We start from the raw sequence: 13,951 nt of genomic DNA, 5'->3' as shown, positions 1-13,951 counted from the left end.
GCTGCATTCAACACAAAATGCACAGATATTGAAGGACACAAAGCAATCCAGATTACAATCAGCATGTTATCTGATGCTGTAATACAGAATAAAAGGCAAGCTGGAATTGTCTATTCAACATCAAAACTCAACGGGGGAAGACAATCTCATACATTTCCAGTTACTGCTGTTGTGTGAATCAAGGACTTTATGCCCAGTCAAAAGTTTTACAGCATTTCCATTCGATTGTCTTAACACTGTTAATCACACCTTCCTGACATCAGACCGAAGACCACAACACAAGCCATATGGGCTCCAGCTGAAGTCAGACTGAAGTTTCCAGGTAATTCCACAGCAATGCAAGCTAACTCATCCCTACCCAATAAGGCAGGCAGCAAGGATCACCTTGGATCACTAACTCAAAAGTGCTCATTTTGTCCTGTGGTCCTAACAGGACAAAGAACCTGTCCACATGGTGTTCCAAAGAACAGCAGCGATACAGCCAATCCTACCTCCACTCTGACAAGGGCCCACCTTGAAGAACTTAACTGTGGAGCTTGCTCATTTATGCTACAGCCCAAAAGAAAGTATTGGTCTGAAGGACACTTGTATCAAGTCTTTCTTCTTTTCCTGTACCTTTTGGAAACAGAAAGGCATACTGTATTTTATAATGATGCCAGCTCTGCCTTATCTGAATATTGTGATATGCTAAATAAGCACCAAGAACAGCAGGTAATCAAGATAGCTTAATTACATGATTCCTATCCACACTTTTTTAAAGTTAGAAGATTAGGCTTCTCGACACATTCTAAGTACGTACAAGGATTTGAAATTTGGTAGTTTTAAGTCACAGGAATCTGCTTTAGACAGTACACAAATTTCTGTTCAGATGTGTGAACACTAAAAAGATATGTTATTTCCCTGTACTGCACAAACAGTGTAGCAGATGCTTTAGAATCTCCCAGAAACATGTTTATCCTGACCTTGAGGGAGAACAACTGATGCACCTACACAACTCTCCCAAGACATGACACCACCTCTATCCTCCCCTAAAATTTCTAAGCAAGCAGCCCTCCCATTCCCTTACCAAGGAGGGAAAGTACACTGACCCTTTTACTCAGGCAGAAGAGTTGACTGCCATTGCAAAAGTGCAGGAGTCCCTCTCCTCTTCTGCAGTCCAGAAGACCCCATCTGAGGTATAGGTTCAGTTTTTTCTAACAGATGTTACCAGAAACCAAATCCAACACTTTTAAAGCCATAGCAGCCAAAATACCGTCTTTGCTTGTTTACAGGCCATGAAAACAGAAAACAGCAAAGCAAAATTAAAATGGCTGTTCATGGTATATAGGTGCAAACACCAGACTAAAATTTTGATCTCTAGATCAGTGCAAAGACTTAAATTCTTTTAAATGTAAAAGCTTTTATAAAATTGTAGATAACTACTTTCAAGAATCTAATTACAAAATAAGTGTTTGGTCAGAAACGCCTCACAGAACTCTGGGGCAAATGCCACAGAAGACTAGAAATTCTTAAACTTGTCAAATATTTATACCAGTTTCCCTTAGGAAGAAAAAAAGAAAAAAGAAAACCTACTAGGCTAAATACTAGCCAGATACCTTATTGTGCAGTTTATGTTTGAACAAAGACACCCCATTTCCAGACACTTAAACAGTCTTCAACTGTAATATCAAAGTGCCTCAGACAAACATTCTACGATATATAAGCACCTCCCTGTGAAATAAGAAAAAAAAAGTCCTATTATTCAATCTATAAAATGGGAAATAATAATTGCAATTTGCATACATTCACAGGGTGCCATGAAAAAAAAACAACAAATCAAGTCCCTAGAGAGCTAGTCTATATTCAACCACAACAAGCTTTTTTGGTATATTACATGGCTCAAATGAAATCAGATTTTTTTTCCTGTTTTTTGAAAGATATAATCAAAAGGCAAAAAAAGATTAAACATGTGCTAGCTGCCTAATCAAATCTATGAAGGGATCATTCTGCTCAAGATGCAAGAGAAAACAATAAACCCAGCTGACAACCCAGGAAGAAGATGGAGCATTAGGAACTAGAAAATACACACCAGTAACATCCCACGATCTTTTTATGAACCCTGTCAGCAATCCTTCTGATTTAATCATTTCAATGTCATGAATTCTAGATGCTTCTAGATCACTTCTTAACATGACATAAACCCTGACTCCATGTTTCTGCCATTTGAACATTTTAGATATCATACTTCTCTCCCTGAGGATACCCTTTTTATGGAAGGATGTATAAATTAGAATTTTGGAAAACTTAAGGTATTGGCTAGCCCTAACTCATTGCTTAAGCCCCCAAAAGTGGTCTGATTTTGATCAACAAGAACCAATACAAAACTCCTTCAAACCTCAGAGCTATAGGGCCCAGGAAAACACAGGTTATACTAAGCACAGAGGTATAGTGGGCTATACGCCTATAGGCAAGAGGCATGGGAAGAGGGTACTGCCAGATTCTGAACCGCCACTGGCAGCTCATGATGCTCAAAGGTGCTCTCACATTGAATGCCTGTGTCAGAGCTCCTTAAACATCTCTTTTGTCCGGAAGGTTGCTCTTCGCTGCTGTTTCTCCACTGCCATGAATACTACCTATTACCAGCCCACATTCTTCTTGCACACTTCACGAACACTGGTTAACAGGATCCTGCCGACTCCTAGCAGGGTGCTCTTGTTTCAGGATTCTCTGTTGATGTGGAAACCCCTCTGTATCTGGCTGCAAATCAGATTTTTGGTGCAGAAAAATTCACTAACACTGACTCTGCATCTAACATTTGTGTGCATGAAAAAAAGCAAGAGACTCTAATGCCAAAAACCTGCATGCAAAGACAGTTATCTGCTGGTTAGGGTGACCTTAGCTTACCTGAAAAAGAGACACAATGTCTCTCTGCAGAATTTCATCAACTTTCTGACTTACACTGTCAGAAACAGAAACACACAGAAACAGAAAAAGGAAAAACAAGGACTAGGATGTCCTGAGAACGGCAAACCTGAAATCTCACACTGCATCTGACCAGGAATCCCTTACTGCATCTCGGAAAATCTAGCCACAGGTCACCCTATCTTCCTCTCTGACCACCTTCTCCTCGTGCTGATGAACTTTGACTACGTTCCGCACCAGCAAGTTTGCAACAGGGCTTGAGCACTCGCTAGAATACACTTCCATCAAGGCTAACAAGCCTAAATATGAGGAAGCCAAACTTCTACAAGTTGATTTTGCAAATCACTTATTCTACCACTACCTCCAAAAGTCCACCTGTTACCGAATCTGACACCAACCAAGGTTAAAAATGCAGAAGAAGAGATCCTCAGCTGGTCAAACATAACAGAATACAAAGGAAACAAGTCATTCAGTAATAGGTGTTTTAATAGGGAAGATACTAATTTTGTCTCCTGTTCCACAGACATTAATGCAGTATATAATCCTGCTTTGTACTTGCTGTACTTATTAAACTCACACAGAAAAATCAAGTTTAAAACTGACTGTATTTGCTTAACCTGAGAAAGGAGACAAGTGTCAGCTGACCTAAAACAAACAATATGGAGCTTCCCCAGCAGATTTAGTGGTGTCAATTTCACTGTGAAGGAGTAACCATCCAACAGTGAAGTATCACTAGACAAGATACACCACCTCCCTTTCACACTGACCTCTTTGAGCCACCACTGGTCTTCTACAGACGTGAAGGGCTGGCTCAGGAAGCTAAGGGAGCAGAAAATTAAAGAAACTTGAAGAGCTTTTGCAACTAGTTTACTCCAAGGCACAGACAGTTCTGATGCAGGACTAACTTTTTGGAAGATACTAACTCTTCTGGCTACCCATGTCAACTTTTGTGAAATGGAATGCAAAGCCCACAGCTTCCGCTATTAGTGAACTAATCAGGAATTCGATATCAGAGTTTCATAGTGTTGGGTTATTTTGGAAACAACCCTATTCTTGGAAAATATATAGGTTTTACATTTCTTTTTTATTTCAAGTCAGTTCATTCGGCAATTTGTCTTTATTACTTGATGACATGCCCCATCAGCTTCAACCAGTTCATTGCCTCTTCTAGCCTAGTCTTATAAATTAGATGCCTCATTCCACTTCCAATCACACAATAAATACAAATCTGATCACTCACTTGTAGCTGGTACATCCTCCTAATTGCTAACAGTTATCTGCTATCTGCTAACAGTTATAATTCAGATAACAGTTTTAGAGGACAAAATGCCCTGCCTGGATTTCTGCTGGAACCACACAAATATTACGAAAGCCTCAAAGAAATCAGGTAAAAATAGTTAAAGAGCTCTTTAGTGTGACAGTTACACTGCTACCAACTTTGACGGTTTACAAGTTAAAAATCAATCCTTTTAATAGAGGAAGCTTTAGAGATACCAGTGCACGTGCTGTAGTGTAAGAAATACACAAGAATGAAGAAAAACAAACTCTGCAATTACAGGAAGATTAGTGAAAGCCTGGTATATCACAAGAAAAAAAACCAGTAATATCTGGGCCTCAATACAGCAAGCACAGATCCCAATCAGCTTATGAAGATTATGTTCATCATGAGATCCTGTCTCCAAATTGTTTTCTCCACAAGTATTTCTGAAATAAACAATAACTTCCTAAGATACCAGTTTAAAATGCAATGCATTCAACTGGTTTTGAACCTCACAAGGAAAATACAAGACAGTACATCTAAATGGACTTATGCTGTTTGTTTTCTGCCGAGAGTCTGCTGTGAAATGTTTCAGAGTTGTACTGTTTCTTGCAGACTAACTAAAGTTTGGAGAATTCCGTAACAACAGGAACTGAGGAGGCTTCCCACATTATCATCTTACTTCCTACCCATGTAATTCTTTCCAAGGTACCAACACATACACCTGTATTCTCCCAAGAGTATATATATTGGCCTGAAAGAGTAATAAAGAAGCTGCAGGAGTCAGAGCTTAGAAACTCTGCATTACAGTATTGGATATTATATTAAATCCAGTTCCCAACAGGAAGCTACCCAACACCTGTGTTTTCACTTAAAGTACTGAGATTCACCAAGCCAGCGGATTACCTTAAACCAACCTAAATCAGCTGTTACAGTCCTACTTGCTCCCAGCCCTTCTTTTGCCAGAATCCATCCCTGTGCCAGCAAAGTGAAAGGCAGAAAGCCAATCAGTCTGTAAAAGTGAACTCCTCAAAGAAAACTGGATTGTTGCAAAGTAGCAATCCCAGAAAGCCTCTTACTCCTAGCTACAAGCCTTGTTTCATGTACTGTTTGAGGGAGACAGCAAAAAACACTAGTCAGTCCACGGAACAGCATCAAGAAATGAGCTGGCAGCAGCATGTCTGTTCATTCATTAACACTGCACAGCTATGGTACCTCCACTGCAATAAGCCTTTGACACTTGATGGGAACACGGGTTTAAGTCAACCTATACCCTTCTCAGATGCTCAGAGACTGCACGAGATTTGGCCTCCCCAAAATGATATTCCTCCGCTTGCAAAAAAAACCCCTGATGGCAGCATGACAGAAAAATGCAAATAAATTTAAGCATCCTTAAGTACTAAATCCACACTGTTAGCAAAGCAGCAACAGCAAATACACTGAAGCTACCAGAGCTGACGATGGAGGTCTGGGCTAAGCTGTTTCTTCCTCCACCTGAACTGGGGTCAGGATGCTGAAGGTACAGAATAAAAATGGATCCTTTTTCCCCTCAGTTTTAGTCAGGGATCCTGACTAATATCCGACAAAAAGACATAAGCTGAATTGTTTGATCTGTCACAAACATTAGAACAGTGAGCCAACATCTAGGTGTCTGCTACTGTAATAAAGAGTAAGTAATACTTTAGGCCAAGAAGTCAGAGAAAAAAAAACTAAGAAGGATGTTACTAGGCAAAGAATGAAGCTGAAGAACTGCAAACAAAGATCAGAAGGCTCAAATTAGATTTTCTAAAGCTAGGCTAGCTTAGATGTCAATATAAACAAATAAACACAGCAGTTACAAGGGATATTACAAATTACGTGATTGCAACTGTTTAATCTTGCCCTGTAAAGCCTCAATTGTATTGGAATAATCAGTGTCATACATTTCAAAGAAACCCACTGAGACTTGAGACTACATGCCTACGATCAACACAGGAAAGCTTCCTCTTCATATATGGGATAATTTAAGAAGCCCTTTCACATCTCTGAAAAACATCAAATTCAGAAGTTTGTGAGGAGAAATTGTTCTGGCACTTGTTTGTCCAGATGAAGCCACTAGTGTCTTGGCTCCTTATCGCTCATCTCTGCAGGTTCAGGTTAGCTCTCTGCTGCTAATCACACGTCAGTACCTACAAAAATAGAAGAGTCTCACTAATAAAAACAAGAACACAAACTCATATGAAGTGAGTAACACTTAGTTTCTGTCATTTGATCTTCCTGTTATCCCTCTTGGGGGATAAATACTTTCTAAAAGTTGTAATACCTGAAAATCAGAACCCTAGAAATCTATATACACAACTCTACCTCAACAGAGGCACCCAACAAAAAGGTAAGAAACTTCCACCCAAACCTGAAACTAGGAGAAGTGGAGTGAACTTGTACAGGTCAAGGATTCAGAAGCTTTAACTTCTGCTCAACAGATCAGTTTCTTTGCTCTTAGAAAAGCAGCATAGTGAGAAGTTGCATAGGGTACCAAGGTCTGTCTTAACATAATACAGAAAAGTACTTACTCATCCTTCATTTCCCTTAAAAATTGCATTAACAAAAAGGGAAAGAGAATTATATGGCCTAGCAAACCCAGTAATAAAATACAAGTTAACTACAAATTAAAGGAGTAAGTATTTTGATTTGCCAAAAGAGTCTGTACCCAGAGGGGATCAATAACTCACCAGTATTTATTAGAAGCCAAAGCAAGACTACTAAAGAATGTATTCAAGCCTGATGAGTTCAAAGGCAGTGACTGTTTCCAGGCAGAAGGTGACTCAAGCACCACTGTTTTCAAACCGAACTTGAGAGCCTATGGCTCTGAATATTTTGTGTTTTCCAAAGGATATAATCTAGATACCAGACCATGATTTATTACTCCACCAACCAAACCACTTATTTTCTCTTTGGTGGAATTTGACAAAATGTGTGGATGCAGATCAATGCCAATGAAACATCACTGATGTTTCTTGAAGTACAGAAAACTGGAGGCAGGATCTCTTAAGTAAAACTCCTCACTGAAGCACAGGGATCAAAACAAGTGTATTTAATTGTGACAGTTGGGAATTATGTATATTTGATTTAGAAAAGAAACATTGTGGAAAACATAACTTTCACTAAATACAAACTGTCCCATCAGCAGGTCAATCTGTGTACCAGTATCTCAAGAGAAGCACAGTAAGTAATGGCAACTATACAGCACTGCTGTGCTCCTTCATCCTCCCCTATAAACTTAATTTACATTGCTTTATTTCTAGAGACCTAAGTTAAAGTTTACTTATAAGGGTACTTCTAACACAAACTTTTAAATTAGCACCATGATCAGAAAAAAGTCAAAAACAAGATGCAGCAGAAAATTTCAGACATTTAATACAAATTGAGCTGTACTGAATGACACTGACACATTTCTAATCTTTTACAATCCTTTAAATGAATCTAAATTTAATTTTAACATATCTCCATGGGTATACAAATTTTACATACTTCTGCGTTTCACCCGTTTGTTGCCCCCAAAAGAAAGATGCTTCTTCGATTTTAACCTTTTTCAAAAGCATGGATGAAAGCTTTAGCCACATTAACACTGGTGGAGCTGTATACCAAAGTCTTAGGCTGAGCCACAAAAGGAAGTCAGTCAGCACACTAGAAGATAACACTAGAGGGGATATGCTTCTCTGTAACAGCAAATACCCTATTCCAAAATAATTACTCCCCTTCAGGAGGAAATAAAAGCTAAGCTACCTTAGCTGGTCTGGTATAACTAATTTCAGTAAAGCTGAGGCAGTCAAGTCCCCTCTCCCCCCACCCCCACTCCCCACAGAGGCAGATATTTAATTCCCCTAGTCTCGGGTGTGCTATAATATAAGCAAGTATGGATGACAGATCAGTTCACACTAGGCACGAACATATCTAACCTTTCCCTGTTTGGAGCTCTGATGGATTCAGGCCAGTGACTGAGAAAGCAGCAACAAAGCCAGTAACGAACACAGGGAGATGAGACAAGGACAAAATGAATGAGGAGCAGCAGGAAGAGTTTCACTAGATGAGAAGGGGAAAAAGAAACCCACCGCACCTCCTCCTTACCCTGAAAAGGAACTGCTAAACAGAAGGATGGGCAATTTTTAGTTACTTTCTAACATTTACTTATCTTAGCCAGAAGCACTGAAGTTACCATACTCTTTAGGTACAGTATTTTCTGCGAGAAAGATTCACCATCACCAAGTTAAAGAAAAATTAACATGAAGAATAGTTTAGACCCTGAATGTCATGTTAAAGACACTGCTGCTGCTATGCCTGACCTGCATAAAATTGTCTCCACCCAAACAATAGCAGCAGAGGTGTGAATTCTGCTAAGATACAAAACGTGCTTTTCAAAGGACAAAATTTCAGCCCTACTGATTACAGAAGTGAATTTAAGTGATAAAATCAAGAGAAGTATAGAAAACACCTTCAGGTGAAGTGTAAATCATCTGACACACGTTTAGGTTTTCACTTTAGCAAATCCTAATCCGATTTCAATCCTAGTCTGATTTCAGAACAACTCCCTCCCCCTTCCTTTCCTATTACAAAAACTCGAACACAAGATTCGGGATTTCCTTCCTTTCCAACTGGGACTGGAATTGAAGATGTCCCCAGTAATGACACACAGATTCAGAAGACCTTCGGAATAGCTCCAGGGGAAAAAAAGCTTCTAATCGCCCGGTCGTCTCACAAATTCGGGGGAGTAAACTACTACCCCATTAGCCTCAGTAAGCACCACACTCCTTCCCGATTTAGATGAAGACGCCCAGCAGACCATCACTTATGTGCCTACCAACATTTAAGGAAAAAAAAATAATAAAAGGTTGATTTAAGGCAGTAGAGGGACCAAAATCAGCCAGCACGGCACACTGTAAAAAGACTCATCGGAGCGTGGGAGCGGCCCCTACCACCAGCGCAGGCCTCCGTGTGCGGCAGCGGCGCAGCGGGGCACGGGGGGCCGGGCCGGGCAGCCCCCGGCCCCAGCGGAAGGGCTACCACCGCCCAGAGGGGCCGGCACAAAAGGCGGCCGGCACCATTGTCCACCCCACCCGAGCCCCGACCCCGCCGAGCACAGGGGGAGCAGGACGGGGAGGCAGCCGGGGCGGCAGCGAGGAGCGCCGCGGACGGCGGGGACGCGAGCCGCGGCGGGGGGGTGGCGCATCCCGCCGCCTGCCGGCCCTGCCCGGGCACGGCCACCGCCGCGGGGCCCAGCGGGCCCTCCCGCAGCCCGGCAAGCCGCGGAGGGGGCGCGGCGGGGCCTGCACGCCGCCCGCCGGGGCCGCGCTCGGCTCGGCCGCGCCAACCCTTTCCCCCCCGCCGCCGCCTCCGCCCCCCGGCGGCCGCGCCCGCATGACGGAGGCGAAAAAAAACCCCGCGGGCGTTTTCCCCCGCCGCCGCCCGCCCGCCCCGGGCGGCCGCTCCCCGCCTCCTTCCCGCCGCCCCGCCGGCGGCGCCGCCAGCACGGCCAGGCCCCGGCCCCTCCTCTCGCGGCCGCCGGAGGCGGAGGCCGGGCCCGGCCGGGGCCCCGCCGGCCCCGCACCTACCTCCACGTCGCGGCCCTTGTTCTTGAAGCTCTTGATGCGGTGGTTCTCCAGGCCGGCGGCAGCGGCGGCGGCGTTCTCGGCCATGGCGGCGGCGGCGGCTCCCGGCGGCGGCGGCTCCCAGCTCCTGCGAGGCGGCTCCGGCGGCGGCTCCCGGCGGCTCGCGCGAGGGGAGGGCGGGGGGGGAGGAGAGGGGGGCGGGGGGAAGCGGGACGCTCCGTGACGAGCGCGAGGAGGGGAGAAGGGGGGGGGAAGGAGGAGGGGGGGCGGTGAGCGCGCGCGCCGTTGCCGAGTGACGGGGAGAGCGGCCGCGAGCGCACGTGACGCGGCGGGGCGGGATCAGCCAATCCCAGCGCGCCGCGGCCAGCCCCCCGCGCCTCGCCCGTGCTGCGTAGCGAGCGGAGGGGCCGGCGGCCGGGGACTGCGCTTCCCGTCCTGCATCGCGGCGGGCCCCGCGCTGCGCGCTGGGGGGCTGTAGTCCCGGCGGGCGGCGGCCTCGCACGTGAGCGGGCGGGAGCGCGCCCTGCGGGGCGGGCGGGGGCGCCGCCGGCCTCAGCTTCGGGCCGGGCACGGTGCTGGACGCTGTGCGGCTCCGGGGAGCGCCGGGGCCGGCGGGGGAGGGCCTGGCAGTGGGGCGCCGCTCGTGCTTCTGGGGGGGGCGCGGGGCGCCGCTTGCCCCGTTGGGGGTCAACCCCGCAGAGGGGCTGCGGTGGGCTCAGGGTCCCCCCTGCCTCCAGGCGGCTCCCTGAGCCCCTGCGGCCTTGTCAGCTGCGGGCTTGTCCCCCTCAAATGCACTGTGTGTGGTGACCTCGCTGGTGGCTCACCCTCACAGCCGGCCTCGCGCAGCTCCCCAGCCAAGGGTGCACCGGGGTTTCAGCTCCGCACCTTGCTCTGCTCCAGAAGAGTGCACTGATACTGCTATATGTTGCTGGTGCGACAATCACTTGGTGAATCCAGGTGTTTGGGAAGCCCTTAATCTCCTTCAGCTCGCCTGCCGTGCAAGCAGCCCCTACCTGGAAAGCAAATACAGCACTCTGTGAACATGCCCTTCGTACCACAAGTGCATGTGGCAGTTGAGGCCATCCCCAGGGTGTTGCACCTACCATAATGCAGAGCACAAATGGCCTTTGTAGGTAATTGTAATTTGTAGGCAATGTAGAGGGTGGTAAGCAGTGATCTTATACCTCCCATAAAGCCTAGTATAATTTCTTAGGAAGAAAAGTATCCAGGAAAACCAAAACCCCAAAATAACAAATACATGTAATGTTCCTGTCCAGGTCACCTTATACCACATCAGGTTCTGCAACAGACCCTTATAGCTACATATAAGATGTTCACAGACCTTTTTCTCATAAAGAGTCTCTCCCTCTAACTGACAGTTCAGCTTTTTAATTGCCTTCCTCCAACCCCTCTTTATAGCATTCAAATGACTGTAACTTGTAACTCGCAGTTCTGGCAAAACAAAGCTTGCAGCCTGATGGAGACGAATAAAAATCTGGAAGACTCGTGCTCTTCTTCACTGTCGTTCAGCTGCGTGCCAAATGTTCTTATCTGAGGGATCAATGTAGCATTTCCATCCTTCTCATATCCAAGTAGTTTCAGCTTCCAATGCACATTCCTCTGTGCCTTTTCCCGGCGGCTTTTTCTGGGTGTGCTGGACCATTATTGCTAGCAATGGAAGAGAAAAAGGAGCCAGGAGCAGGCAAAGCCCAAATGGCACAACCAATGTGACCACTGTTTGTCAAGATTGCTAATGTCAGAGATGGCTTCTGAGTTCTGGCACTTGCTTTTTTGAAGGAGAATTGGATTCAGTCATCCAGCTGTCTTTCAGAGAGCTGCTAAAGCAGATTCAGCTGCTGAGAACTTTGTTTTACCCGCCAGGGAAGGTGGCCGTAGCTGCCAGCTGTGGCTTACTCAGGCCTGGTAGGACATCAGAGCAATGCCAATCCGATCCCTGCCAGGCTGGGGTGTTGCAGTTATCCTCTGGAGGAGTTGCTCACCATTACCACAAACAAAAGAGTTTGTTCAGCTCCATCCAGTGTAATCTGTGAAGTAAAAGGAAAATTTGCAAATAAAAAATGGAGTGTCTCCAGACTGGGACAACTCAATTTACCAATCCATAAATCTATACACATTCTACTAGATCAGATTTATACATACAATGGTGGCAATGTCTTTTCTTTCCCATTTCTTCCTATCCATGATATAAGCCTTTCAGAGTTTCTATAGTGATTTCATTAGTCTTAGTAGACACTCAGGAATTGAATGCCTCTTAGACAGAGCTAAATGGAAGTTTGATTAGTTTTACTGCCTGAGAAAAGCTTCTTGGTGGAGCTCTTGACTAGATAATTAAACTTGCATGTACTCAAAGAGAAAACATTTTGATGTAGTTAAGCAAATACTACTTTTTGGCACTGTAATTAACAGACACTACTAAAATATAAAGAATGAGTACTTCGCTACTTTGGAAACTGAATGACATGTGGTCCAGCGTAGCCATTCTTCCTCATCGTATGAGCTTCGTATCAAAGTGTACTTGTCACCAAGACCTACAAGATACATGTCAAGGCCATAAACACACTTATAGAATTTACTGGCCCTGAGCAGCCTCCCCACACTCCATTTTAGCCCCCTGCCGCAGTGATGCTGCAGCAGTGGCAGTCTCCACCTCCACTGCAGCCCTGGCCCAGATGCACAGGCTTATGTCCTGGCTGGGCCGAAAAGGGGTTCCTGGGTGATGGGAAGGGGTGAAGGGGTGGAAAAGAGGCTAGTTAGGGCCAGCAAGGTTTGTGGGAGCCTTCAGTGCCCTGACAACATAAATTTCATAGCTTAAAGAGCTATGGGGAGGAAAGATCTTTCATAATTGAAATACGTGGGACAATAACAACTCTTCAAGTGTCCCATTACTGAACAAGCTGTCCTTGTTTCTGGGATGACTTGTTGGCTTCAGCAAAACACAATGAACCCAGCAGGTGATATTGCCATATTCTGGGAAGTGCATGTGATCAGCTCAGGAACCCACCTGCAGCTCCAGAGTCGGAGGCCACTCACCCTGTAGTAGCTGGTCACTTGTCCTTTTGCAGTCAGAGATTTTATCTATATCAGTGATTTTGCCTATATCCACCGGACAATACAGATGCAAGAACGTAAAAGAAATGCAAGGAGCCTAAGTCATGCTTTTGCTGGTATTCCCTCCAAGAAGGATTGGGGAGATTTAGGTGCAGTGCTTTAAGATGGTACCTGTTGTCAGTCCTATCCTGCTAGTGGATGTTAGAAGGTGAGACAGGAGAGGCAAATAAAACATGTATCAGCTCCCTAATCTCTCTGTTCACAGTGATGAGCAGCTGAAGCCAAGACTTGTGGGGTGGAGGAGGTGTGGATGCCTCCCCAGCAGAGGAGCGGGGCAGATGGCAACGTGGTATCATCTTAAACCACTGCTGGCTAAACTTGGCTACAAACCTGTCAATAGTCTGTAAAATCATGCAACTTGTAATCACAGAACAGTACAAGGATTGTTGCTCAAGCCATTAAGTTAACCTAAACATTCATGGGTTTTGTGTCTTGCTTGTTTATCTCAAAATGGGATGCCTAAGCATCTCTTACTTGAGTTGCGCAACAGCTTTAACTGTGTATTACCATTGGCATGGCAGAGTGAGAGAAAGCTTTTTCTACAAAATTTGCTGCTTTTTTGTGTGTTCTCTAACTCTCAGCAGACGTTAACTCTCATGCTTTGCTTCCTCTTGTCTGTTAGAGGCAGCATGACTGGCACCGGCTCAGACATGGCACGCAGCTGGGGTCCCTGCCCAGATCACCTGCAGCTGTCCCCACCGTACATACAGCTCTCCAGCAACCAGCTGAGCAGCGTCTCATCAGGTGTTGCTCTCTGACAAAAAGGGATGAGTAGCATATAACGTAAACTAAGGCAAAGTCCCCTACAAACAATGCCTTTGACATTAATTTTCCCTTAGGATACATGTACCATTTTGGTGAGACTGTTAATGCATGATCGCAGTTCTCTCCATCAGTGATGTAAAAATTTGTCTTCATAGGAAAAGTTATGTTCTTACCTCATGGTAACTAGGGCTTAGTAATGAATGTGAGGTAAATCCTGGTAAACACTCCAGGTCTGTCAAAGGCTGCCATCATGGATGCTAAGAGGTAACATGCACTCAAGGAGACATGAGAGAGGTTCACTGAAGACAAGCCTGCG

General features: G+C 45.3%; 1 protein-coding gene across 1 annotated transcript in view; it reads right to left on the bottom strand.

The window, feature by feature from the left end:
- Positions 1 to 9,973, bottom strand: part of KPNA3 (karyopherin subunit alpha 3) — a 48,450-nt gene extending 38,477 nt beyond the window's left edge. Inside the window, exon 1 of the mRNA XM_040583832.1 lies at positions 9,745 to 9,973. Within this exon, the coding sequence (XP_040439766.1) occupies positions 9,745 to 9,828 (84 nt within the window). The 5' untranslated portion in view covers positions 9,829 to 9,973. The remainder of the gene's footprint in view (positions 1 to 9,744) is intronic.
- Positions 9,974 to 13,951: the final 3,978 nt, after the last annotated feature.

Source organism: Falco naumanni, chromosome 2, assembly GCF_017639655.2.
Source record: "Falco naumanni isolate bFalNau1 chromosome 2, bFalNau1.pat, whole genome shotgun sequence".
Taxonomy (NCBI): domain Eukaryota; kingdom Metazoa; phylum Chordata; class Aves; order Falconiformes; family Falconidae; genus Falco; species Falco naumanni.
Note: the sequence above shows the minus strand (reverse complement) of the source record. Positions and strands in the feature narration are given on the sequence as shown.